This window comes from Boeremia exigua (assembly GCF_020726555.1).
Source record: "Boeremia exigua strain MPI-SDFR-AT-0100 chromosome Unknown C7974scaffold_11, whole genome shotgun sequence".
Classification (NCBI taxonomy): domain Eukaryota; kingdom Fungi; phylum Ascomycota; class Dothideomycetes; order Pleosporales; family Didymellaceae; genus Boeremia; species Boeremia exigua.
Genome location: NW_025763528.1, coordinates 1,212,810 through 1,236,970, shown reverse-complemented (window position 1 = coordinate 1,236,970; position 24,161 = coordinate 1,212,810). Strand labels below are relative to the sequence as shown.

The following is a 24,161-nucleotide window of genomic DNA, read 5'->3' as shown; positions in this document are numbered from 1 at the left end:
CAAGCAGTTGACTCCCCATAGCAAAGGAGTCTTCGGTCTTGATAGCGAATAGACAAGATCACATCGACCGGTATGGAAAGGCTGCAGTGTTTTCAAAACAATATCGTGATCGCACATGCTGGAAAGCATCGCTGTGTATAGTCAATGTACTAAGCCCACGATTACTCCACCCCAGCGTGCTCTCGGTAACATGTGAATTGTGGATTGGCGTTGAACTCTACATTTACCGAGTGGCTGATGGTCGCGAAGCAGCTTTGTGCCAAACACGAGCATCACATGGTCGGCAGGGTGTTCGCCCCGATACTCCATTGTTTGCTTTAGGTCGATCACTCTGGCAGAGCGATGCAATGCCTGTAAAAAGTAAACACAGGGATTTTGAGTTAAGCCGCCAAGTAATTGCAATGAGATCTCGGTGCGGAGAATGATCTACTCATGTTCAGCAACTGGCCACTGTCGACTATAGATTGCTCTATGCTTACAGCTCCAAATCTTACACTATATATACACGTTATCCGCTCGATCCGACGCCAGGATATACAACATCCCCTCGTAGCTTTCGTCATTCATCTTCTGCTCTTTTTGTCCCATCTATGCACCCATCTTGCTCTCCTTAAAGGGGTATTTGACAACGTCATCCTTCCTGATGACAATCTTCCTTTTCTTCTTGGTGGACACATGCTCGACCCAAACCTCCTTGGTGAACTTGGTGTTGAACTCGCGAATGAAACGTGGGTCCCACAGCTCGCTTGCAATACCCAGGTCCTTACAGCAGCGCATCAGGGCATTGGATTTGCATCCCTCGGTCGCAGTGGGAATGCCATCGGCGTCAAAGTACTGCTGCTCACCGCGCGCTATCGAAACAAGGCTATGCAGAGGTCAGTACGGGTATGCAGTTGCAGACTGCAGCGCATGAGCGTAGCGGGAAACTTACCGGCCCTGGACAACCATGCCGTACTCTCTGGTGACCAGCTTGCTGGTCACAATGCTCTCGCCTCTCGGCGCCAACCCCCAACCTCCTGGCCCAAATGCCTTGTTCAGTATCCTCCTGTACTTGATTTCCGGCAAGTACAGAATGCCATCAGGCTTGACCTCCACATCTTCGCCCTTCACTGGTGCAAGCAGTATCTCGGCCTGCTCATTCGAGAACGACACACTACCCAAGCCATAGTATGAGCGTGTCCAGTCGTGTGCTGCGACACCTTCAATTTCGGCGGGCGCGTCGCTCAGGCCATCGGTAAGAGAGCGCTGGCCCGAGGTGGCGCTGGCCGCGGTGGTGCTGCGGTACGTAGGAACTGGAGGTTCCTTGGCGGGGAACGAGGGAACCACTGTTCTTTGAACGGTTGAGGCGGTGGATGTGGCAGGTTTGTAGCCTGAAGATACGGTGGCCGGCTTTGTTGCTGTGGTCGTGGATGTAGTCTGGGCTTTGGGCGTGCTAGTGAAGGCGGCGCTGATGCGGGACGATGAGAAGCTGCGAATTGTTGTACGAGGCGAGCTGGCAAGAAGCTGAAAGGCGCCTCTCCTAGCTGGTGTTGCTGCCATGATGTCGAGTTGCGTTCGGTGTGGAAAGGTGTAGCGCAGACACGAAAGAGGCGGAACGCCATCGCGGCGCGTAGTCACGACGGCGCACGGACCACATCATTTACATGTCAGGGTATGACTATAGCTGTGTGCATGACTATGAATCAAATACCAGATGTTTACTTTCTCTGTAACCCGAGGTTTCTTGAGAGGTTTCCGCCTCTACTTTTCTCGCACCCAAACGCCTTTGAATACACGCTGTTCAGCGGGATCTCCTCCAAGGATTCGTTTCCTAGCGATCACCGAGGTCAAATCCGGTTGCGTGTGCTCTCCTCGACTCGCCAGGCTCCTTACCGTATGCCAGATTGTCGTCGCGGTCTGGATGGTCTGCTGGTGGCTGTGGACGCTGCCAGTTCCACGGCATCCAGCCGCTGCTGGTTCGCCTGCCTAGAGGGGGAGGTGTAGTGGGATAAGGAGGTCGTGGGCTGGCTTCATCGCGCTCAATGCGGTCGAACTCAAGTTCACTTCTGTTCCTCGAGATGCCGCTCGGCGTCCTACTTCCGTCGTGGTATCGGTTGCCGCTCGACTGCTGAGAACGTATGTTCTCCTGCTCGTTGTCGAACGCCTGGAGAAGAGTCTCGAGGCGCTGACGTTGCGAGGCCACATAGTTGAGTCTATCATCGTTGTTGCGGATACTGTCAGGAACAAGGTTGGCGCTACGGCTGAGCTCCGCAGCCTGTCCGCTCTGGTTGCCTGCGTACAACGCACTCGCGCCGCTCAACGCCTGGTTGACCAGCCCATACAGATCATTGCTTCCACGTGCAGCTGGCATTTGGAACCTGCTCATCAGATTCTGTGCATAAGTCTGCCCGACTGGCCTGGGCGACTCTGGTTTTGCAGGCGCAAAGCCTAGGACGTTAACCTTGACCCACTCCACGGCCATGCCTAAGTATACCAGTCCTGCCGCCTTGCCACGATCGTGGCTCTCGCTGATGAAGTGGTCGATCTCGCGCTCGTGCTGGTACAGGAATGGCTCAACATACTCCTGGTATGCGAAGGTAGCGCCCTGCGAACCTGGCATGATCAGGTAGAGGTGAATGAAGAAGCGGATCCACGAGTAGAAAGGTACCCAGCAGAGAACGAAGTCGAAAACATTCTCAACAGTGGTGAGAATCGAGAGGACGACAAAGTAGATCAACCAGGGCGCAAGCAGCGCTGGGTCGGAGGTGTGGAGGGCTTTGTAGGATGCGAATATGGGAAAAAGAACGGTAGTTGCGACGCTGTCTTGTTGTTAGCTAGCTGCGCCGCTCTTTGAAGCTTTTGTTGTGGAGACTGGGAGCTCCAGCAGTTGTGGCAGCCCTGGTGCAGCTCGCGATGGGCAATCACTCGCTGCAGCAGCTGGAGCTTGTGAAGTTGCGGGGGCGGGGCTCTTACGTCAAGCCGTCTGCGATGAAGCTGAACATGTTTGCACCAGCTCCAGGTAGAGATTTCGTTGCAATTAGGGGATAGAGAGTGCGACAGTCCCTTCGGACAGAGCAGAGGTTGAAAGGTCGAGGCGGAGGTCGGCTACACGGCGCAGAGTGTGGAGCTTGCTCGCGATGATGTCGGTGGTCAGCTACCGTCGACAGGGGCGCGCACTACCGCACTTCCGGCGTCATTGTTCCAAAACACACTCTCTGTCGATCTGTGCATCTGGGAGCGAAAGATCGTTTGCAGTAAGAAACTCTCATGTGCTGCTCGAGCTGGTCCCCGTTGCAAGATCTTGGCGCCATTTGACACTCCAGTGTTGCGCATTCGCCGAACTGTTTGCCTTACAAGCAACATCCGCCGATTCCGCGCCCGAGTCTCGCGTTGCTTGTTCGCCTCCATCGGCCATCCTTGCAAATCTCACAAGGCCTCTAACGCGCAGTGGACTCGGTGGCTCTACCTAACACGGGCACCGGTTCGCGGCTCTTACAAGGGCGGTTCTTGGGCGTGCAGTGGTGCACAGACACTGGAAGCGGAGGACGCGACCGCTGCTTCTCAGCATAGTTCAAGTTTGCGAAACATTCTGCTGCAGAGACCTGAATGTTTCAACCTGCCTCTGCATCTTACTGAGCCCATCTATCCCAGCGTCCAGGTTTGTCGCTTCCATGAGCTAGTCGCTTGCATTGATGCTTCATTGGCAGCTTAACCGCCGACAGCCTTGCAAGGCATTGGTGCCTTCCGGGGCTCAGCCTTCCAGGATGAAATACCTCCAAGCTGACGAGATAATTTCGTGATTTGCTTGTTGACTTCACTCCTATGACACAACTATGTCGGGCCCAAGGTGGATGCAACCACCTCAATTCAGGCCGGATCCAGGGCCCTCTTTCGACGCCGAACCCCACCTGTCATGGCCGTGGAACTTACCAGCCGTAGACACGATCCCACCAGGGCTCAAGGAGATCTTGCGAAGAAACCGAGGAAATGGATGTCAAGTGGCGAAGTACTTGTTCGAGCACCGGAAATGGCGATTTGATAGGGCAACCACTAGTTCCAAGGACATCAAGGACATGGTCTCAAGACCCGGTCCATTGGCAGATCAAGAGAGAACTGACTGCGCGTTCTAGTAAGTAACGACGAACAATTCAGAAGAGCATGGATTGACATGCATGAGTTTTGTATCATCATTGCAAGACGAGGCTACAAGGTCTTTGGGCCACTGGATGGGCATTCCTCCGACCTTCTTCGCACTTCCTTCAGTTCACCTAAGAGTCATCACTGGCATTAGATCAGAAAATCGTAGGTTGATATTGCTCTCGGCTCTGTATATTGCTAATAGCAGACCTCATTTTGTCTCTTCAATACATGAGCAAGTACTCTATTGGTCACGAACCGTCAGCGTCTTTACCGCACTGTCGATTCCGAAACAAAACTGGTCAACAGCCTCACGAATGGCACGCTAATCATGCTCGCCTTGTGTTCCTCGCAGATTCAACACACAGCAACGCAAAAGCATTGCCAAATGGAAAGTCAATGTGCTGGCTGTGGAGAGGTCTGTACATGTTTGGTGAAGGAGACGAATCTGCAGCGACTAGACTACGAGATCATATGGTGGCTCGTGACAAAGACGACCCGGACCCGGCTGAAGTGTATCAAGGTTTAGGTCACATCATTCGAGATGTGATTTACAACCTGTGTAATATTCGTACAGAGTTTTTCGATGAAGCCATGGAACATTTACAAGTCTTGGTGTGTGGGCTCATGTGGTAACCTACAGATTGTTTGGCTAATTCGGGCAGAGCAACAGATGCCTGAGCGAAGACCTCGACCCAGTAAAGCAACTTGAGTACATGCGAGAGCTCTACACGCTACTTCCGCTTTGGTCCCAGGTACGTAGGCAACTAAACGGGACCAAGAATATGGTAGCTCAGGTATCGCGACATGAGATGTCCAGCTTCGAGCAAGGCGTGCGAGATAACAGATACTACGTCAAGAGGCTCTCAGTCGTCGAAGACCAGCTCGGCCGCTGCGATGACGCCGCCGACAAGACCAAAAACCTCATCGACTTGATCATGGGCATCGCGTCATTACAAGAATCGCGCGCGGCAGTCCGAGAGAGTCGAGCAGCAAACAGTTTTGCGAGTAGCATTCAGCGCGTCACGATTCTGACATTCATATACCTCCCGCTGACGCTTGCCTCAGTACGTCTTTTTGGCAAGATTTGGCCACGTTGTTGACAATTGATACAGAGTATACTGGGTATGAACATCACCCAAGTCACGGGCGAGGCAACGCACAGTCAGCTGTGGTTGTACTTCGTCATCGCCATTGCGCTCATGGCAGCTACGTTTGGAGGCTGGTACGTGTGGTCGCGGCTATTGCCGAGTGTCAAGTGCAAGGTAAGGCAACGGGCTTTGAGGCGTGCTGCGACAGTAAAGAGTGTCCAACAAGCACCGTGACAATGGAGACTTGCTGTGATGAACTGTTGATTGTCTCTTTCAACCGTGCCAGCGTTTATTTCAAGCTTCGGAGTCGTTCGTGCTCGAGTATCACATACTATATTACCGCCGATGTGATCAAGATCCCCACCATCTCATGTTCTTCGTACGGCTGCCATTTTTCCAGACTCTATTGACTGGAGAGAGTCTTTGCGTACGTTCAAAGGACCTGGTATCAGTTCACGGTCACCCGATGATCTGTGGCGCAACAGATCGTACTGTTCAATCCTGTCGAGAAATTCGACATCGCGCTCGAACACTGAAGACATGGCGTAAATGGTTCTGATGACCTCGGGCACATGTTTGAGCAAGTGAACATCTTCAGTTGGTGCCTTGGTATACTCGCGGTAGCTTATGGCATAAACTCCGGAGGAGCCGCAACGAACAAAGCCCGACTTCCCGACTTTCTGACAGACGATGGCGGCTCTGCACCCCAAAAAATCACCGCTGTCGAAGTGACAGTTGAGTGTGATAAGGTACATGTTTCGGCGTCGATCGGGGAGCAAGTTGAGCTGCGGCTCAGACCGCATATGACAAGTGCTGTCGAACTTCAGGACTGGTGCAAGAAACCTGATGCCGCTATTCGTTAATGTTGAGGGCAGCCGTGACCCATGTCTCCCAAAAGCCAGTTCAGTCACGGAGAACTCTCGGGGGTGACTTGCAAAAGCCGATCGCCATACTTCTGGGTCTGCTGCAGCCGAAGAGAGACTCATGTCTACATTTGTAGGTGTGGGCGACCATGCGAAGAGACTCTGATCCGCACTGTTTTTCAAAATCTCCTCCTGAAGTCTGACGAAGGCCTTCTTGCCCTCACCGTACAGTAGTGGCATGTTGACATCAAAGATCCCCAGGAGGCTATAAGCTAAGTCTTCGATTCTCGTCGTAACTCGGTTAGCTGCCCAGCTCATTCGCTGCGCTACACTGACTCGTCCCAGATTAGCATTAAGGAGAGCAGTCTGATCAATCCCAGTAATATCGACGAGCAATTGTCTCAATGAGTGTTTCGATCCCAGGTATGTCCATCCGCGTCCGTAGAGGTGAACCTGAGAAGGCGCGATGAGTTCTTGGAGCGTCCATCCCCTGGTAAACCACCTCGACTGAGCAAGTTGTCGTTCGCTAGAAGCCAACAGTCCTTTGTTCCACAGACTTTCGTCCAGCTCCTCGGTCTGCGGTGCTGCGCCCACATCGTCCAAGTAGGCGTAACAGATAGCAGACTTCTGATACCATCTGAACATACTGTTGATAGCCTCGCTCAGCTCAGCAGACGATCGCTTGTCAATGCAGCATGTATCCACCCATGCATAGTCCAGGCCATCCTGGACTGCTTGTACACAGGCCATGCGTATCTTTAGGTAACCAAGACCCTCTTGGGTTGAGATGCTGTACGTGCCTACATTAGGGCTGCGATGGAGTGCGCAGTACCGTTCAAAGGTAATTTCCGAACCACTCCAGGTGTGAGATAGAATCGCGTAGGGTGGCAGATGTGCTTCATCATCAAAGCGCTCGAGTTTGAGAGTCAGCGCGTTAATGAGATACATGATGAATGGGTTGTTGATGACCCATCACTGAAGTGGTTTCAACGCGACGATGCATGTTCGTCAGCACGAGGCTGAGCTATTGATACATACGTAAGCTTTCCACCAGGCTTCCTCGAATGGGCTATATAGTTGCGTTATGTGCTGGCACGGTCAGTCGCAAGGCAACGAAATAGACCGTCTACAGGTGTTGCGTTCTAGACGATACCCATGTCACATGCAGACGGCAGTCAAAGATAAGGACGTCGGTAGAAAATGATCTACCCATGTGCCGAACTCCCAGCACAAGGAACCTCCATGTAAAATCCGAGATTCGTAAGGTCATTTATTGGAGGCGTTCGCATTCAATCTCCACAGCTCCCCGCCCCAAGGGTGCCCCTCCATGCTCCAACACTATTTGCTTGTGATCCCATCCTATCGCTCTTGGTCGCGTGTTAACGATCCAATCAGCATGCCTCAGCATCGTCGTCTGGGGCTTTAGCGCAAGTGTAAAGCTCCATCCAGTTAGCGATTCTCGCGGAGTTGGTTCCATCAGACAGTCTTGAAACCATCTCCAGGGGTGTTTCATCTGTCAGTCGCGCGCCTCGAACGATTCCCGAACGCCAACGATCGCATACAAGATGGTCGTGATTGCGCGTTCTCGAGCAAGTGGGGTTTGTGCGACTTTACCTTCTTAACCTGCAGTTTTTCGTTATCGCCGTTGTATTAGTTGACGCAACCAGCGTTGCAGTGCGCTGTGTTACTCTCCAACTACGCCGATCGAGGCCTCGTCCAATTGCTTTTTCGAGCGCAGCTGCACGCCGCACGCGACATTGCACCGCGTGCGCTATAACACACAAGTTATTATCTTGATTTTCAGCATTCGATCATTACACATATACTACCTGGAAGTCGGATTCCCCACTTTACCCATTTTCACGAATTGATACCCAAGCCACCATGTGGATTATCGACTTCTTCTCGAAGGTCAGCTTCTTCATCGCATACGTTCTCACTTTCTTCTTGGTGCTGGAAGTCGTCAGGTTGGTTTGCACGGACGCAAACAAACGGGAGGCGGAGAAGTTGCTAGATGCCTATGCACGAGGGAGAGAGCAGGAAAAGAACTACGAGGAAAGCTGCAGGCTGTCAGTAGAAGAGATGGAGCACGAGCTGGAGACGTACTCTGTTGTACCTGAGCAGATACATCCACCACAGACGCCGCAGCGTCGCGTACAGAAAGCAAAATTGCACCGCACGCCAACTTCTGAGAGGACGCTTGTCAGCGAAGAGAAAGAGAAGAAACGATCGCAAACCCCAACACGTCGTCTGCGCAAACGAAGCGACACATTGAACTCGACGAGTACATCTGACTCTCATCACTCGTCCCGATCCAAGAGCTCAACAGATTCTTCAGAGTCAAGACGCTCGTCAAGGTCTCATCGCGACAGCTCGCCCGAGTCGAGCACGTCGAAGTCGTCCAGTCGGCATGCTAGCCCAGGGTTCAGGAGGGTCAAAGACGCTCAAGGCGCTTCGTTGTCGCTCCACCGGCTGCTGAAACAGAAGGTGTGAGGGCAAACAGCGAACGAGAGTGGAGAATATATTTACCCAGGCACCCTGGTGGTGGCTTACGACTTTTACGACTTTGCGACTTGGACGCAGCTGTCACGATAGACGACAAAGCAGCGAATGGAGTTCTGTGCTTTGAATAAACACAACAGGGTTGAGGCGGAAAAGAACGTGACGAAGTGGACGCCCCGTGGAAAGATGTTGTTTTCAGCGGACGAAACCGTGCCACGTAAGAGAGGGAGTGTAGCTGTGGAGGGGAAGCTGCATACAAAGATATGTACCGACGTGCAGGATATCTGGTGGTGACGATTTTGGGTATCAGGGTAACAGAACCGTAACGCAATGCAATGCAACCAGCGGGCTACAACACGCCCTCAAGTCCTCCTACCTCTTTGCTGAACTTATCCCAATCCACTCCTTGCTCTTGGAACATCTTCTTGACTTTGTCCGCGGCCGCAACCTGCCTCTCTTGCGTGAACCCTCCTTTTGCATTGCTTTCGTACTGGATGAGCTCGACCCACCTAAAGAACAAACTCTCTTTGCCCATCTCCGTGAGCTTGTCCTTGATCGCAATCACCTTGTCTCTGGCCTCTGCCTCGTTCGGCTCAGTGACATCGAGCACTCCGCAGTTCCAAACCGCCCACTGACCCTCACCCTTCTCTTTGTCGCCAACGTAGACAAGCACGCACTTCTTCAGCAGATCTGCAGCAATATCCTTCTTGTCTAGAAGAGCCGTCGCAGCAGTCATCCCGTAGAAGTTCAGATCAAAGTCTCCGTCCATGAGCAGATACCCAGTCTTTTCTTTGAGTCTCTGTGGGTCGACAGCCGGCAGGATCCTCGTCTTAAAGAACGGGCTCTCCTCGCCGGCCTTGCCCGTGCTGCCTTCTGCCTCTCCCAGCAAGTCTTTGGCGCCCCAGCCCCGACTCTGTCGCACATACACCTCCTCGTCTCGGAAGCCCACGCTCCACCTCCAACGCACGGGATTGCCCGGTGCCTCGAGGAAGAAGCCATACGGCCACGGCGCAACCACCATCACCAACACATAGTCGATGAAGAAGGTGGTTGTGCGCTGCGCAACCTTCCATAATAGCCCGACCCATGTCTGCTGAGCGTAGTATATTGTTGTGTAGTTGGAGTGGCCGCCCAACGACGCGAGGATGTTGTAGTAGAACGGGACGATGAAGTAGACGCGCCAGACAAGGAATGCAGCGATGAACAGGTTAAGGGCCACAGGCACACTGAAGATGCGCTTCTTGAACCATGCTGGTTGCGTGTCGGTGTGGATTATGTAGATAGTGGAGGGGTCGAAGGTTTCGAGCAGGGGCGCGAGGGAGGCATCAGCGGGGGAGAACGGCGGAGGAATTGATTGTTTGGGAGCTGCCCGGGTTTTCTGTTTCGATTTGGGCGGCATGTTGGGGTGTTTTGGGGAAAATGTAGGATTGAGACATGACGTTGCTGTTGATACATTTCAGGACGCTTCGGTGGAACACGGCCCGCGCAAACGCGACTTCTACGCGCCAGCAGATGGTCGTCTTGAACGTGACTTGACACCAGCTCCGATCCCACCAGAAGGCTACAGAATCATGACTGGCTATCTGCAGCCATGCATGCTGGCCAAGACGCGATGCATATGTACGTTGTGGGCTGGGACGAACAGTCCAGGAGGTTGGTCGTAATCCTCAGCGTATAAGTGTTACCTGCTGGACTGATTCCTTCTACTCCGTCTACCGATCTGTGTTCCCCACTCTTCTTTAAACAGTCTATCCGTCTGCTACAGTCTATCAGAAGGTGGAAGTCTCGCGTCTTACTCGTTAGATAACCACTACGAACGAGGTATCCATACCAAGCAGAGCATCGCATTTCGGACATTGCTGACTGCACTGACCGCGTGGCCTTTACCTGTGCTCATGAACATGCTGCATACATCTCCGGCATCTCGAACGCAGGCATCATCTGGCTTGCATTCACTCTCTATACCAAATGAAGCGATCCAAGCGAATTGTCGGTGGTTCAAGATGCCGACGTTGTGAGATCGGGGCCCCACGATCAACATCCACCGTCCCGGGAGCATTGAGGAGAGCCGGAACAACCAACACAACGTCAACACAGGCCGCCCGTGCGATGCAGCTGACGGCACCACAAAGTTTAGAGTCATCTGAAGTCATCTCCAGCCAGGCTGTGATGGTCTATTTTCAGCGTCGACATGGAAGGTCAGTCTCATGGCAGCAACTAGAGGACGAAGTTTGAAAACATTCGGTCAATCGAGCTTGAAACGAAGAGTGCCCTGTAGATCCTGCCCGTTTCACAGCCACAGAATGCGGACTTGCAGGCCGCGTTCACTGTGTTCCGTCAAATGCCGTTAGACCCATGCTGTCCACCTGGGCTGATGCCGGGCCGTCGAGCTATTTGTTATCCAGCTGCAGCAAGACTCATCCGGCCAATTGAGAATAGGTGCTATGTCCTGGATGTCGTAGTAGTGCAACCGTCATACACGGTGCTGATCCAGGGAACTTGGCTCTAAGACATGCGTAAGCCTATTGAGGTGATTTAGATCAGACCGTCGGTGCTCGCACGCAAGCCAGGCTTAAAGTCTGCCTCTTGCTTTTCTGCGCACAGCGGTACTGCTTGTGACCCTCAGATTCAACATGTCAAACAACGAGCCTTCACCAGTGAGTCTATCGAAACGGTATATCCTGGGTTAGAACTAACATCTTCAGAACCAACGAGGTCGAGGGGGCCCTCCCTACGCACCAACAAATGCGGGACTTGGTGGCTCTCCCGATGTGATTCCAGATATTCCCATCGCAGCTGTCTTCCTAGTTCTCTACCTTGTCTTCGGCATCATTCACATCAAGATTCTTAAGAGCAACAAAGGCCGAGGGCATAAGTTCATCTTTAACGGCGCGATTTTGGGTATGTCGTTTATTGCCCTTACCATCAGATAGCAGCTAACAGCAGTCAGGTCTGTGCAAGATCCGAGTGGTAGCCATGTCCTTGAGGATAGCATGGGCGTGCAACCAGCGCAACGTTGGACTTGCATTGGCAGCTAATGTCTTCGTGTACGTTGGCACAATCATCGTTTACATGGTCAACTGGTTCTTCACCCAGCGTGTGGTCCGCGCGCAGCACACAAAACTAGGGTGGTCGATGCCCTACCGCATTTTCCATCGAGGCGCGCTGGGCCTGTTGATCATCAGCCTGCTGATGCTTGTTGTCCCGTCGATCTGGCAGTCTTTCACGCTGAACGCCAATACACACCGCATCTTCCGCAATCTACAGCTCGCTGGCCAGACCTACTTCACCGTGCTCGCTTTCGCACCGATCGTTCTTGTTCTTATTTCCTTGATCATCCCACGTCATGAGATCGACAAGTTTGGAGCTGGCCGCCTCAGAGTCAACATCATAATTCTATTGATTGCCGCTGGGGTCATTTCGATCGGACAGATATTCCGCTGCGTCATCACGTGGCTGCCTCCCGTTCCCATACGGAATGCTCGAGGACAATACCAAGAACCGCCATGGTACTATTCAAAGGGCTGCTTCTATGCGTTCAATTTCGTCACTGAAATTATCGTCATCATCATATACGCCGTCGTACGTGTTGATCTGCGTTTTCACGTACCGGACGGTGCGAAGCGGGCAGGAGACTACAGCCGTAGCAGCGTCAACGTCCACATCAGCAACCAGGATCTTCATGCCAATAGGCTGTCGATCCATTCCAATGGCTCCAACGAGACTCTGCACTCATACCAGACATCGATGTTTGAGGACTCCGGGACGTTGGCCGACTCCCTCCGATACCCGTCCACAACACTTGCAATCGACGAGAAGACGGGAGCGTGGAAGGTCAAGCGTGCTTCGGGCTCGACGACGAGTAGTAAACGCTCATCCGACGGTTCTCGATCATCCATGTGGCTGGACAGGAACACCATGATCGAGAACAACATCCCCCCCGTCCCCGAGATCCCCTCACGCCTTAGTTGGCCACTCCGAACGTCCATGCTGCACCCCAACGACTCCGTCGCCAAGCTCGAACATAGCAACCACTCCTCAAAACACACCTCGCCCACCAGCCCATACGAACTCAAGAACCACACCTTCAACGACCACGACGTCGGCGACGCAGTTCAAGCCGCCCTCAACATCCTCGAAGGCAAACCCCAAAGCACCACCAAGACCCGCTCCCGATCCCCGCCTCCAGGCTACGACAACATCGCGGCAGCATCACGCTCCTCGACCGAGAAGAAATACAAGCACTTCTCACGCCCACGCTCCGACGTACCCCACACCACCCCCTCTCGCGAGAAAACACGCAAACACGCCTCGCACCCCGCTGTCATCACAAAAGACGGCCGCAAAGTGCTGCGCAAGCAGAAATCCGCATCGGCCGAGAAATCCTCCTCCCCTTCCCTGACCACCCCGTCGCCATCCCATTCTCCCACACCCCAGACACACTACTCCGGCCCGTCCTCGATGCCCGAGCCCACCGCCGCGCTCTCCTCGCACCCCCCCAAGCACCCCCGACACGCCCGCACGCCCAGCCTCGAAGTCATCGCGCTGGCGCCACGGGACCGTGCCGGGTCGCCGCGCGTGCTGGATCTCAGCAGCGTCCCGCTGCTCAGCGGGTGCGAGTCGCGGCCCGAGTCGCCGCATGCCGGGGCAGACGGGGACGGGTACGAGATGCGTGGGGCGCGGTCGGGGGGCGCGGGGGCGCAGTCGATGGATAGTTCGACGGCGAGTGAGGCGGTGCGCGCGGAGGATGAGTTTCGCCGGTTTAGCTTTGAGGCGGGGGGGCGATGCGGTGGCGGATGGGGAGCCGGGGCGGAGGCGGGGTGCGTAAGACGGGGCGTGGTTTCCTTTGTAATTTCTATGTATATACTATTCCGTTTTAGCGGGCGGGGGGCAATTTGTACTCATGATATGGTAGTTTTGTATGATTTGTGGTTTGGATTGCTGCTGCCTCATTCTTTTGGCTCTTTCATAGATGGTGTATGTTCATTCTTTCTTTTGACACCTCTGCCATGAGTTTCTACAAGACTGTACACTGTGGTTTTATCATTAGAAAGGTGTGGTAATCCGCTGAGACGAAGGCTTATACCTATCCGCCGTCACCAATGCGAGTGGATGCGAAGGTGTGGCAGTGCTCTCTTCCTCACCGGTACTCTAAATTGGGACAAGGCCCGTAAGAATGTGGTAACGTTATTTTATAAACAAGGCTGATGTATCTTTTTGAACAAACTTGGCATGCTATCTTGGACACTCACCCTCATGCGCCCAATGATCGCTCACCCAATCCGTCATGATGTCAGTGAAACTCTTCCCCTGCGCATACACCTCAGTGTTGTCGCTTGTGTACTTCTGTCCGATGTACTGCAGTGCCATAAGAATCCACTTCTGGATGAACTCGTTGTACATCAGATCCACAGTCTGCGGCTCGTCGTTGCCGGCCGGGTCGAAGCCAACAACGGCTTGCATGCAGTTTGGCACGTTGTAGAATGCTATCTCGGAGTGGATGGTGTCGTCACCGTCGCTGCCGGCGTCATCATGTGTTGTGTAGCCAGGGATGAGTGTCGGATCTGCACTGAGCATGGGCTTTTGATGTTCGCCACTCTCGATGTTGAAGACGCGAGGAGAGGATAGCAGTGCTGGGCGGAAACGCGCAGCAGTGACCTCAGGTGGCTGCAGGAAAGCACCAGCCTCCATCATCTCCAGCGCTATTGGCCCTCCATGGTTCAAAAGCTCGATGACCTGGCTAGCAGCCTTGTACGGAACGTCTTTGATGAGCCGCAGTGGGCTGGTGAAGGGCGAAACCAGGAACTTTGTGTCCTTTGTGTAAGCACCTTTGAAGATGTCAAAACGAATAGCGCCTGTGTTCTGGATAACAAGAGCTTTGCCGCCGCTCTTGACGCGCTGTGACGTGCTTATTGAGTCTGGTAGCACCTCATCTTTGAGCCACGACAGAATGCTCTCGTTGTGCGGAAATGGGCGCCTGCTGATCCAGAGATCACGTGGCGCACAACCATACTTCTTAGTCAGACCGAGAGAGTCCCTGGCATCGCCAATGGCCTTTGAGACGTTGAGGCCATGCTCGGTAGGGAAGGTCTTCTCATCTTTACCGCTATGGTGGCGTAACGAGAAAAGGTTGTTGTCGATGTAGCGACGGGAGAAGGTGATATCCGATTTCTGGGGCGTGGCCGTGCTGCCGTCTTTGCCACCCGTGCTGAGCCCCTCGATAGACATGAAGCCTAGCGTTTCCATGTAACGGCCACTTTCGAGCGCGACGGACTTGTCGTCGAAGATCTTGTAGTCCCTGATATGCGAATGTCCGCCAAAGAACTGTATCGGCAGGTGCTTGTGCGCCGCCCGGATGGTTGAAAACAACGCTGCATACTCAGGCGAGCGTATGTCGACGTGGCCAAAAACAACAATCAGATCGAGATCTTGGTCTTTGAGGGCTTCCAGAAACCAGTCCTCTTTGATAGTGTCTTCAACTCTCGTCACGACAGTATTGTTTGCATTGCCTGTAAAGTCGAAGATGAAACCAAATGCGAGGATACGAATTCCTTGATTCTTTGTGGTGAACTTCTTGTAACGCGGTGCAAGTGGCTCAAGATACCCAGTTTGGGGGTCATAGATATCCAAGTTTGAGGCTAGATAGCTTCCCTGGAAGTCGCGCACTGTGTGGTAGTATTCGCCTTCAGCAGTGTCGGCCTTGTAGAGCTCATGGTTGCCTGAGCTGATGAGGTCGATATGCTGTTCCTTGGCAATCTCGTAGGTGAATTTCCCCCGAGGTTTGGAGGAGTCATAGATGGCGTTTCCTTCTACTCTGTCGCCAGTGTCAACGACCAGGAGGTCGACGCCTGCTGCGTCGGCCTTGTCGCGCAGGTGCTTGGCAAAAGAAACATAGTCGCCCCAGTCTGCGGAGAAAGAAGCTCTGCGCACGTTAGATGCACGTCGGTTTCTTGGCAACGGGATATTCACTCTTGCAGATGGCCGCCCCACCAGCCGTGGACGTCGGTGGTGTGCAGGAAGTTGAGCTGTGCCCAGGGTAGGTCGCGCAGGGGGGCTGCTATTGGCTCTTGGGCGTCCGGCTGCGCACAGGATGCGGCTCGGAGCAGCGCGAATAGGAACGCAGTACGTGTGAGCATGGTGGATGTATTTGTACGACAGAAGAATCAGGTGCGATGGAATGGACGATGAAATAGACGATGCGGGTGTGCTTGAGGCGTCCAGGTGACCATCGAGGTGCTGAAACGGTGCCTGGTGCCTGCCTCTGTGCAACCTGCGCAGCCTGATACAGCACGACCGACAGACACAAGCTGACGGCTCAAACAACAGTCTATAAGATGCAGCAGCACAGTGAAAATGCAGTACAAACAGGTGAAGGCGACGCTGGGTGGAGTGAAAGGCAGCGCACGAGCTCCCAACGTGACCCTTGTCGCATTGGGCTAGCGTTGATGTAACCAGCCTCCGGTGCGACTATCTCGCGACTTTTTAGACACACAACACACCACCCATCTTGAACACAACCACGCCGCACCACCATCCGCTCTGAATTTGCCGAGTATGGCGCGCGCTGCATCGACCCGCGCCGCAAGCGCAAAGCCCGCTGTGGCTGCTGAAAACAAAGAGAACAAAGCCAATGGCACCGCGGGTACGTGTTACATGGTCCCCGTCGCATTCCTGGCTGACCGTCGCCCAGGCACCCGCCCCAGCCGCGCAAAGACAACAGAGCCCGCGCCCGTCAAAGGTGCTGTCGTGAACGGCACCGCCGAAGAAGCGCCCCCTAAGCGTAATTCGCGACGCGTCCCCATAACGGCGCCCCGTGTTGACGAACCCTCAGCAGCCAGCCGCGCCCGCACAAAGAAGACGGCCACGCCCGCGCCCGAGCCCGCTAAGAAGATGGCGAAGCGCAAGAAGGAGGAGAGCGACATCGAGGAAGAGGAGGAGGTCGCGCCCGAGCCCAAGAAGGCCAAGGTCGCCCGCGCCGTGGCCGCGCCCAAGGCCACCAAGGCCGCTGCAAAACCCGCGAAGGCCGCCGTCGACCCGTCCAAGCCGGTGCCGCGCGGCCCGCGTCGCGTGCGCGGCAAGAAGAACGAGATCAACGCGGTGCGCTACACGGAGCCGCTCAAGGTGTTCCTCTTTGGCGAGGGCAGCTCAGGTGAGCTCGGCTTTGGCGCGACGCGCAAGGCCATCGACGTCAAGCGGCCGCGCTACAACGAGGCGCTGAGCAACCAGAACGTGGTGCGCCTCGCGGCCGGCGGCATGCACGTGGTCGCGCTGACCAAGGACAACCGCATCCTGACTTGGGGCGTCAACGACAACGGCGCGCTCGGCCGTGACACGTCCGGCGGCGCCGTGAAGCTGCGCGACGTGGACGCCGACGACGCGTCCGACTCGGAGGACGAGACGGGCGGGCTGAACGACGTCGAGGCCACGCCGACGGCCATCTCGGCCGAGTACTTCCCCGAGGACACCGTCTTCGTCGATGTTGCGGCCGGCGACAGCTGCTCGTTCGCCCTGACCACCGAGGGCGCCGTGTACGGGTGGGGCACGTTCCGCAAGAACGAGGGCATCCTCGGCTTCGAGAAGGGCAACCACACGGCCCGCTTCCCCGTGTACATTGACGGCGTCACCAAGGTCACGGACATTGCGTGCGGCACCAACCACGTGCTCGCCCTGGACAAGGACAAGCACGTGTACGCCTGGGGCAACGGCCAGCAGAACCAGCTCGGCCGCCGCGTCACGGAGCGCACGCTGATTGAGTCGCTGCAGCCCAACCGCGTCGGCTTCCACGACAGCTCCGCCAAGCGGCCCAGCCAGAAGATTGTGCACGTTGCCTGCGGCGACTACCACGCGTTTGCCATTGCCGACGACGGCCACGTGTGGGGCTGGGGCGTCAACAACTACTGCGAGACGGGCGTGCCCGACAACGCCGGCGAAGACGACGCCAGCGTGCTCACGCCGCGCATCGTCCACAGCCTCGACGACAAGCAGGTGACGGCCATTTCCGGCGGCGCGCACCACAACCTCGCCATCACCAAGTCCGGGCAGGTGCTCGTGTGGGGCCGCTGCGACGGCGCGCAGGCCGGCATGTCCATGGCGCCGCTCGCGGCCGAGTGCGACGACGAGAAGGTGCTGTCCAACCACGGCAAGCCCAAGATCCTGCTGCAGCCCACGGCGATCCCGTCCCTGAGCGACGTGGTCATGGGCGCGTGCGGCCCGGACCACAGCATCGTGGTCGACAAGGCCGGCAAGGCGTACTCGTGGGGGTTCTCGGCCAACTACCAGACGGGCCAGGGCACGGACGACGACGTCGAGGAGGCGACGGTGATTGCCAACACGGCTGTGCGCGACGTGAAGCTCGAGTGGGCTGGGTGTGGCGGGCAGTACTCGGTGCTGGCGAGCCGGAGGGAGTAGAGGAAAGTGGAGGGAGTAGGCAGAGGAAAAGTGGAGGGAGGATTGGTTGACGAGTGCGCTGCGCTGCGAGCTAAATTGCACTTTCCATCTACCGGCATCTACAAGGACTTGACACGCCCGCAGGGTGTTTTCGGCATACGAGGCGTTTGGGTGCATAGCGGGACGGGGATTGTAGTAGTGAATGTGATCTGTTCGTCTTTGATTGATTCTTGAGCTTCTTACCTTCTCTTCAGCTTTGTGTTTGTCTGAGATTGGTCTTTGTCCAGCTTCTCCAGCTTTTCTCATGAAATGCTCTCTTGACATTCCCGGTATGGACTCTCGTCGGATTCTCGTTGGATTCTCTGTAGGTATTCTTCACTGATCTCTTCACGGCATTCTCGGAATCACTGCACACGCATAGCGACTCGATGGATATCATTCTCTCGTCTTGTCTCTTGTCTCTTCTCTTGTTGACCCTTGCCCAATAGCACCCCAAAACGCCCTGTAAATGCATCGCCCCAATGCATCGCCTAAATGCATGGTCTCTCCCATCGCCCTCCCATCGGCTACCGTCCCTGGCGGGCGGCGCGTGCCTGCTCGCGTTCGCTGGCGTTGTACCTATAGACGACCGTTAGCCCCTGACCGGGACGCAATGGCATCTCTGCGGCGCGTGGCGTCGAGCTTGGCCTTGGCGGTCAAGGCCCTGTCGGCGGAGGGGACGTACTTGAGCAGCTTCTCGATCAGATCGACGTGGGTGAGGATCATGCGGCGGCAGCAGTAGCGCGTGAGGCCGAGCTCGTCGAGGGCGTCGCTGCGCAGTGGTTAGCGGGGGCGTGTTGCATGCGTATGCGGCGTGTTCAGGCGTACACCTCGACTTTGTTCTCGTGGGTCAGCATGTACATGTAGCGCTCCCACAGGTCGCCGGTGACCTGACCGTGTCAGTATGCGCGTCGAGGCTGGAGGGCGGTGGGCGCACCTTGCCGCAGGAGAAGCAGCGGATGGGGACGATCATTCTGGCGGCAGGATATTGTGCTGCTGGACAGGTGCTGCGGGACAGGGCAACGTCGGGGTGGTGTCGCGCGGTCAAAGAAAGTTGCGGGCGCGCCAAGAAGGCGGTGACGGCCTAGCGCGAATTCGGGTCAAAAAGTTTCGAACTTCTGGCGGGTGCGCGACAGTGCTCCGTTTGCTGGACGGCCAGACAGAACCACCCGCCGAACAGACAGGAACCGCCCACCGGACACACCATGGCGGACAGCACCCCACAGCTGAAGCGCAAGAGGGAGGGCGCCGACGCCCAGCGCAAGAAGGCGAAGACGCAGCCGAAGAAGCCAGACGCCGGCGCGGCCCACGACGCGGAAGTCGCTGCACCCAAATCGACGCCCAAGTCCAAGCAGACGCCCAAGCCGGCCCCGAAAGCGAAGGACGCGCCCGCGAAGGCGAAGAAACAGAAAGGCGCGGCCGACTGGGCTGTCTCGCCTGCCCAGGGCGGCTGGTTCCTGGCCCGCGACCCGGTCTTCTCGGCGGATGAGAAGTTCGTCTTGCTGGCCACGCAGAAGGCGCTCGAGATCTACGTCGCCGAGTCGTCGCTGCTGGCCTACAAGCTGCCATTGAGCGGCGCGGGCGAGGTCACGGCATATGCCCTGTCGGCCACCGACCCCAACCGCGTCTACGTCGCCGAGTCCACCGGGCTGATCACACTGTGGGACTGGGTGTCCAGGCGCAAGCTCGGCCGCTGGGACATTGGCGCTACGGTGCGCAACATGGCCGTGGTCACCCACTCGGACGAGGACCTCGTCTACTGCCACGAGCCGGGCAAGAGCCACATCGTCAATGTCCACGCCCTGCGCACCGGCGCCCAGGCCTCGACCACTGAGCTCAAGCCCATCCTGAAGACCAGCGCCAACATCCTGGACATACAGGTCTTGCTGCAGGGCAAGTTCGTCGTCGTGGCCTGCGGCGACTCGCTGATGGTCGGCAAGCGCCAGAAGCAGGCCAAGACGGCGGTGCAGGACTTCGAATACCTGTGGCGTGAGCTGAAGTTTGCCCAGCGCATCACCGCCTTCAACGCCTACGTCCGCGACCCCGCCGACGTGGCCGGCACACCCGCGAAGTCTGCCCAGGGCCCGCGAGACGTCATCGACATCGCAATCGGCGACATCTCGGGCGCCCTCCTCCTGTTCGAGGACATTCTGGCAAGCTTTGCCTCGATCGAGACGGTGCAGAAGGCAGGGAAGACCAAGGCAGACAGTGCTGAGAGCCTGAAGCCCAAGAAGCTGCACTGGCACCGGGACGCCGTTGCATCGGTCAAGTGGTCTTTGGATGGTGAGCACAAACGAAGCCGTAGCATTGCTCAAGCTAACACGCGCAGGCAACTATGTCATTTCTGGAGGCGATGAGACCGTCATCACAATCTGGCAGCTCGCGACCGGGAAACCGCAGCACTTGCCCCATCTCACAGCAGCCATCGAAAACATCGTAGTCTCGTCCTCGGGCACTTCCTACGCCGTCACTCTGGCAAACAACTCCGTCATCGTACTGTCCACCAGCGAGCTCGAAGCCAAGACCAACATCGTCGGCATCCAGTCTCGCCGAATCGAGATCGAGCAGCTCCCCAAGAACGCCGACGCAGAGTCAGCGCCTGCAAACTACGACGTCTTCCAGCCGGTGCCCCTGGCCGTCAACCCGATGAACCCGTCAGAGGTCATGTTTACCGTGCCCTCGTCACAGCCGCGTCACCGAACCGAAGGACTGCGCCCCGAGCCTTACTTACAAACGTATGATCTTGCAAACCAGCACGCCGCCTCGAAGCAAGCCCTCACTCGAAACAACGCCACCGACCCGAATCTGACCCCAGAAGGCCGGCGGATCCTCGAACCCACAGTGACCCTGGCGCAAGTCAGCCACGACGGCGAGTGGCTTGCTACTGTGGACGAATGGACACCGCCCCAAGCCGACACTTCCTACCTTGACGAGGGCATTCCCGAGTTCCGGGAAGAGGAGCGTATCCATCGCCGTGAGGTGTACCTCAAGATCTGGCGGAGAGATGGGCACAGCGGGCAGTGGAAGCTCGAGACCCGTTTAGACGCCCCGCATTTCTTCAGCGATATATCTGCCAATGGCAAGGTATTTGACTTGATCGCCGACCCCACCGCACCAGGCTTTGCTACAGTCGGAGAGGACCACTTCGTGCGAGTATGGAGACCGAAGACCAGGCTAAGAGATGGCTTGGTCGTACGTGGGGCTGAGAAGCAAGGCCTCGTGACTTGGTCGCTCGACTGCTCGGTCGAAATCAGCGACAAGCTCGATGTGCTTGATGCTGGCGCGAATGCACAACAGACTCTGCCACTACGGAATTCGCGCTTAGCATTCTCCGCAGATGGCTCGGTCATCGCAGCTGCCATTTCATGGGCTTCAGACGAAGACCCGGGCGTTGTCCACCTCATCAACGCCAACACCACAGTCATTCAGCGTTCCTTGACCGAGGTCGATGTTGTTGCACTCAGCGGTCTCGCCATCCTCGACCAACACCTGATCGTTGTTGGCGACTCGATAACAGTCTGGGACATGGTCCGAGATCAGCTGCTGTACTGCGTACCCGTCAACACCCCCGGCATCGACCGATTCGACCGCATCCCGCTCGTGAAGCTTGCCGTCAACGAGACTGACAGCACCTTCGCCGTGACACTACCGCGCTTCGAGAACAGCAACGCCCGCTTCCAGCGCGCGTCGTCAACAACCCAGATCTTCAAGCCCCAACACGCAGGCGCCCTGTGGTCGGCCAAGAACCCCACCATCACCCTCGCTCTCGCCTCCCGACACAGCGCGAGGGGCTACATCACCCTCGACTCGGCCGCAAACATCCGCGTCATCAGCCCCACCAGCAGCACCGCCCAGCTGCCCACGCCTCCCCCCGAGGACCCCCCCCCGCAACCCACATATACCCCCGCCGAGGCCAGCACGGACGCCGAAGACGACGCCGTCCTGGCGCTGCCATCCATCGACGCACTCCTGCACAGCGAGGACGTCGACACCGTCGTCGTCAAGCCCGAGCAGCTGCAGCAGCTGTTCGAAGAGAGCGGGCAGAGCCACGCGACGGGCTCGCTGAGCGCGTTGTTGAGCAGCGTTGTTGCGCTGCATCAGAAGCGTCCCGCTCTGCCGTTGAGATAGCGCGAAATATGATTCCTTTTCGACTTTACACTCTTGAGACACGAATGCGCTGCCGTTGATTGTGATGTTTTGCGCTTTTTGCTGATAAAGCTTGTCATGGGGCCGATAACGCGGACGGCTATACTATGGTATTGTTGGTAACAGATATTCAATCGACATGATCATCCACATATCAACGACTATACTGCTGTATGCGAGAGTCGCAGGGAAGAGCTAGATAAAAACCTGGCAGGATGTGTCCTGGAGATTGCAGTATCTGGATACGTTGTGCTTTGCATGGCCAATTCATGGATCGATGTTGATATGCCTTCTCTCCGCATGAGAGGACTATCTTCCTATCACAGACTACAAACAGTAGGATATCGTAAAATAGACCGGGCGGCATACAACTTCTTACCATTGGGCATCGCATCGCAACGCATCTTGCTCGAATCCACGCCGACCCGCCAACCCCCATGCCCGACTCCAACCACACAGCACGCATCACGCATCACGCATCACGCATCACGCATCACGCATCACGCATCACGCATCACGCATCACGCATCACGCATCACGCATCACGCATCACGCATCACGCATCACGCATCACGCATCACGCATCACGCATCACGCATCACGCATCACGCAGATCCCCCGCACCGCCCGAAAACAAGCAGGGCAAACACCACATGCAGTCATCCCTCCCCCAGCGACACGCTTCGCACGCCCAGCGCCCAGCCCTGCGCCGAGCGCCCAGCGCGCCACGAGCGCCACCACCCAGAACCTTACCAATCCGCCCGAATCCCCCAAGCCTTGGGGATTGCTTGATCGCACCCCGCAACCGGATTCCAAATGCACTCGCAGTGGCAATCGCGGCCGCGGCAGGTAGGTGCGGCAAGCCACGGGGCAGCGTGTCTGCTGTCTGCGTGCGGACATACGTCACTGTTTCCACGGGCGTGTTGCAAAGCGCGTTTGAAACGCGAGGGTGCACAGCGCGAATGTTTCCGCGCGGGGGTGGGGATGCGCGCTTGGCTGTGTCATGGCATGAGGCATGGGGAGGAGTGCTGGTGCTGCGCTGCTTGGCGGGAGGGCCTGCGTTTTCGTGCGCGGATGCAAGGACGCTGTGGAGTGAGGGGAGGAGGGTGTTAAGCGGGGTTGCACGGCGGGGTGGTGAGGGTTGTGCGGCGGCTCGTGCGAGGCTTGGGGGCGTGGTGCGGCGTCGTCAGGCGGGTTTGTTGGGCTTGGGATTGAGGAGGGCTGCTGTACGGGGGCATGTTTGTTGGTTGTGGTGCTGTTGGCGCAGGCCTGCCTAGAGATGCCCAGGAGGAATGTCTCGGTGGGATCACAGCGGGGTGGATCTGGGGCCAAGAGGAGGTCGATTGGACATGGACGATTGTCGCGTTGGAGCTCGTGTGATATTCTGGAGAGAGGTGTGGCGATCAGCATGAAATCAATTCCGCAGCTGCACACTGTTCACGCTTGGGCGAGAGCATTCTCGGCCTGGAAGAGCGTGCCTTTTGTGGACTGTCTCCACCTCTTGAGAAGATCACCAGAAGCACAATGGGGACGGTACTTGACGCTTGTTGATGCCAGTGCCCCAACGAGCTATTGCCTCCGATATGCAGTGCAACGTAAAGCTGACATACTTGCGCAGGACACGCCGTCGTGCCACACTGATAGAGCCGTGCAAGTCATGCGCGTTGTACAACACAGGGGCAAGCGGGACACAGCAAGGGGTGTAGCTTGCCAATAGCCTAACGATCTAATCCTCGGAACATCGGTCGTGGGTTTACCACGTTTGGACGTCGCACTGGCTGCTCGGAGAACGTGAGCGAGTGAGACAGAGTCATGTTGACTTGATGAACATCTGTTGCTCCGTCATGGCGAGTTTCGACGTGGACTTTGGAGAACGGCTGTAGCGCCGGCTCGCAGACTAAGCATTGCCAATTTACGCATCACGATGGTGACAGGGTCTCATGCAGTAGGGCTGATGATCACGGGCCGTTGGGAGAACACCTCAAATCATCGCTCGAAAGCGAAAGCAGACAGCCGA

General features: G+C 56.3%; 12 protein-coding genes across 12 annotated transcripts; 6 read left to right on the top strand and 6 right to left on the bottom strand.

Annotated features, from left to right (window-relative positions):
- Positions 1-588: 588 nt before the first annotated feature.
- Positions 589-1,539, bottom strand: C7974DRAFT_416841 (mitochondrial genome maintenance protein MGM101; the record flags this gene model as incomplete). Its single annotated transcript, XM_046144024.1, has 2 exons — positions 589-865; positions 932-1,539. The coding sequence occupies 2 exons, from the start codon at positions 1,537-1,539 to the stop codon at positions 589-591; spliced, it is 885 nt and encodes a 294-aa protein (XP_045993528.1).
- Positions 1,540-1,628: 89 nt separating this feature from the next.
- Positions 1,629-3,111, bottom strand: C7974DRAFT_427663 (TB2/DP1, HVA22 family-domain-containing protein). The gene is made up of 2 exons (XM_046144570.1): positions 2,953-3,111; positions 1,629-2,798 (listed from the first exon to the last, which is right to left on the bottom strand). Exons 1-2 carry the CDS (start codon positions 2,979-2,981, stop codon positions 1,811-1,813), a joined length of 1,017 nt encoding a protein of 338 aa, XP_045993527.1. The 5' UTR covers positions 2,982-3,111; the 3' UTR covers positions 1,629-1,810.
- Positions 3,112-3,584: 473 nt separating this feature from the next.
- C7974DRAFT_50939 (uncharacterized protein) lies at positions 3,585-5,508 on the top strand. Its single transcript, XM_046146760.1, has 5 exons — positions 3,585-4,108; positions 4,157-4,281; positions 4,325-4,731; positions 4,782-5,183; positions 5,232-5,508. The coding sequence occupies exons 1-5, from the start codon at positions 3,813-3,815 to the stop codon at positions 5,439-5,441; spliced, it is 1,440 nt and encodes a 479-aa protein (XP_045993526.1). The 5' UTR covers positions 3,585-3,812; the 3' UTR covers positions 5,442-5,508.
- A 602-nt stretch (positions 5,509-6,110) lies between these two features.
- C7974DRAFT_436667 (heterokaryon incompatibility protein-domain-containing protein) lies at positions 6,111-7,018 on the bottom strand (the record flags this gene model as incomplete). The annotated part of the gene is made up of 2 exons (XM_046145143.1): positions 6,111-6,137; positions 6,200-7,018. The coding sequence occupies 2 exons, from the start codon at positions 7,016-7,018 to the stop codon at positions 6,111-6,113; spliced, it is 846 nt and encodes a 281-aa protein (XP_045993525.1).
- A 936-nt stretch (positions 7,019-7,954) lies between these two features.
- C7974DRAFT_416837 (uncharacterized protein) lies at positions 7,955-8,563 on the top strand (the record flags this gene model as incomplete). Its single annotated transcript, XM_046144023.1, has 1 exon — positions 7,955-8,563. The coding sequence occupies one exon, from the start codon at positions 7,955-7,957 to the stop codon at positions 8,561-8,563; it is 609 nt and encodes a 202-aa protein (XP_045993524.1).
- Positions 8,564-8,742: 179 nt separating this feature from the next.
- On the bottom strand, positions 8,743-10,177 carry C7974DRAFT_50889 (uncharacterized protein). The gene has a single exon (XM_046146758.1). The coding sequence runs from the start codon at positions 9,969-9,971 to the stop codon at positions 8,922-8,924; it is 1,050 nt and encodes a 349-aa protein (XP_045993523.1). The 5' UTR covers positions 9,972-10,177; the 3' UTR covers positions 8,743-8,921.
- Positions 10,178-10,960: 783 nt separating this feature from the next.
- On the top strand, positions 10,961-13,696 carry C7974DRAFT_50891 (uncharacterized protein). Its single transcript, XM_046146759.1, has 3 exons — positions 10,961-11,229; positions 11,278-11,473; positions 11,523-13,696. Exons 1-3 carry the CDS (start codon positions 11,206-11,208, stop codon positions 13,583-13,585), a joined length of 2,283 nt encoding a protein of 760 aa, XP_045993522.1. The 5' UTR covers positions 10,961-11,205; the 3' UTR covers positions 13,586-13,696.
- Positions 13,366-15,945, bottom strand: C7974DRAFT_427658 (Metallo-dependent phosphatase-like protein). Its single transcript, XM_046144569.1, has 2 exons — positions 15,542-15,945; positions 13,366-15,494 (listed from the first exon to the last, which is right to left on the bottom strand). The coding sequence occupies exons 1-2, from the start codon at positions 15,706-15,708 to the stop codon at positions 13,808-13,810; spliced, it is 1,854 nt and encodes a 617-aa protein (XP_045993521.1). The 5' UTR covers positions 15,709-15,945; the 3' UTR covers positions 13,366-13,807.
- A 9-nt stretch (positions 15,946-15,954) lies between these two features.
- On the top strand, positions 15,955-18,182 carry C7974DRAFT_402316 (regulator of chromosome condensation 1/beta-lactamase-inhibitor protein II). The gene is made up of 2 exons (XM_046142689.1): positions 15,955-16,214; positions 16,263-18,182. Exons 1-2 carry the CDS (start codon positions 16,127-16,129, stop codon positions 17,978-17,980), a joined length of 1,806 nt encoding a protein of 601 aa, XP_045993520.1. The 5' UTR covers positions 15,955-16,126; the 3' UTR covers positions 17,981-18,182.
- C7974DRAFT_402314 (DNA-directed RNA polymerase-like proteines I/II/III subunit) lies at positions 18,166-19,019 on the bottom strand. Its single transcript, XM_046142688.1, has 4 exons — positions 18,936-19,019; positions 18,827-18,888; positions 18,684-18,770; positions 18,166-18,577 (listed from the first exon to the last, which is right to left on the bottom strand). The coding sequence occupies exons 1-4, from the start codon at positions 18,969-18,971 to the stop codon at positions 18,526-18,528; spliced, it is 237 nt and encodes a 78-aa protein (XP_045993519.1). The 5' UTR covers positions 18,972-19,019; the 3' UTR covers positions 18,166-18,525.
- Positions 19,020-19,135: 116 nt separating this feature from the next.
- On the top strand, positions 19,136-22,354 carry C7974DRAFT_50793 (uncharacterized protein). Its single transcript, XM_046146756.1, has 2 exons — positions 19,136-20,281; positions 20,328-22,354. The coding sequence occupies exons 1-2, from the start codon at positions 19,204-19,206 to the stop codon at positions 22,124-22,126; spliced, it is 2,877 nt and encodes a 958-aa protein (XP_045993518.1). The 5' UTR covers positions 19,136-19,203; the 3' UTR covers positions 22,127-22,354.
- C7974DRAFT_50794 (uncharacterized protein) lies at positions 22,355-23,558 on the top strand. The gene has a single exon (XM_046146757.1). The coding sequence runs from the start codon at positions 22,582-22,584 to the stop codon at positions 23,419-23,421; it is 840 nt and encodes a 279-aa protein (XP_045993517.1). The 5' UTR covers positions 22,355-22,581; the 3' UTR covers positions 23,422-23,558.
- The last annotated feature ends 603 nt before the right edge of the window (positions 23,559-24,161 follow it).

What these genes read in the sequence shown, in the direction of transcription:
- C7974DRAFT_402316 (XM_046142689.1), top strand. Translation starts at nt 16,127, where the DNA reads ATGGCGCGCGCTGCATCGACCCGCGCCGCAAGCGCAAAGCCCGCTGTG. An exon ending in CAAAGCCAATGGCACCGCGG is followed by an intron (nt 16,215 to 16,262) that starts GTACGTGTTACA and finishes ACCGTCGCCCAG; the next exon opens with GCACCCGCCCCAGCCGCGCA.
- C7974DRAFT_427658 (XM_046144569.1), bottom strand. Translation starts at nt 15,708, where the DNA reads ATGCTCACACGTACTGCGTTCCTATTCGCGCTGCTCCGAGCCGCATCC. An exon ending in TGGGGCGGCCATCTGCAAGA is followed by an intron (nt 15,495 to 15,541) that starts GTGAATATCCCG and finishes TAACGTGCGCAG; the next exon opens with AGCTTCTTTCTCCGCAGACT.
- C7974DRAFT_50889 (XM_046146758.1), bottom strand. Translation starts at nt 9,971, where the DNA reads ATGCCGCCCAAATCGAAACAGAAAACCCGGGCAGCTCCCAAACAATCA.
- C7974DRAFT_50794 (XM_046146757.1), top strand. Translation starts at nt 22,582, where the DNA reads ATGCCCGACTCCAACCACACAGCACGCATCACGCATCACGCATCACGC.
- C7974DRAFT_50793 (XM_046146756.1), top strand. Translation starts at nt 19,204, where the DNA reads ATGGCGGACAGCACCCCACAGCTGAAGCGCAAGAGGGAGGGCGCCGAC. An exon ending in GGTCAAGTGGTCTTTGGATG is followed by an intron (nt 20,282 to 20,327) that starts GTGAGCACAAAC and finishes TAACACGCGCAG; the next exon opens with GCAACTATGTCATTTCTGGA.
- C7974DRAFT_402314 (XM_046142688.1), bottom strand. Translation starts at nt 18,971, where the DNA reads ATGATCGTCCCCATCCGCTGCTTCTCCTGCGGCAAG. An exon ending in GCTGCTTCTCCTGCGGCAAG is followed by an intron (nt 18,889 to 18,935) that starts GTGCGCCCACCG and finishes TGACACGGTCAG; the next exon opens with GTCACCGGCGACCTGTGGGA. An exon ending in CTGATCGAGAAGCTGCTCAA is followed by an intron (nt 18,578 to 18,683) that starts GTACGTCCCCTC and finishes GGTCGTCTATAG; the next exon opens with GTACAACGCCAGCGAACGCG.
- C7974DRAFT_50939 (XM_046146760.1), top strand. Translation starts at nt 3,813, where the DNA reads ATGTCGGGCCCAAGGTGGATGCAACCACCTCAATTCAGGCCGGATCCA. An exon ending in AGAACTGACTGCGCGTTCTA is followed by an intron (nt 4,109 to 4,156) that starts GTAAGTAACGAC and finishes GACATGCATGAG; the next exon opens with TTTTGTATCATCATTGCAAG. An exon ending in TCCCGCTGACGCTTGCCTCA is followed by an intron (nt 5,184 to 5,231) that starts GTACGTCTTTTT and finishes CAATTGATACAG; the next exon opens with AGTATACTGGGTATGAACAT.
- C7974DRAFT_50891 (XM_046146759.1), top strand. Translation starts at nt 11,206, where the DNA reads ATGTCAAACAACGAGCCTTCACCA. An exon ending in CAAACAACGAGCCTTCACCA is followed by an intron (nt 11,230 to 11,277) that starts GTGAGTCTATCG and finishes TAACATCTTCAG; the next exon opens with AACCAACGAGGTCGAGGGGG. An exon ending in CTTTAACGGCGCGATTTTGG is followed by an intron (nt 11,474 to 11,522) that starts GTATGTCGTTTA and finishes AACAGCAGTCAG; the next exon opens with GTCTGTGCAAGATCCGAGTG.
- C7974DRAFT_427663 (XM_046144570.1), bottom strand. Translation starts at nt 2,981, where the DNA reads ATGTTCAGCTTCATCGCAGACGGCTTGAC. An exon ending in TTCATCGCAGACGGCTTGAC is followed by an intron (nt 2,799 to 2,952) that starts GTAAGAGCCCCG and finishes ACAACAAGACAG; the next exon opens with CGTCGCAACTACCGTTCTTT.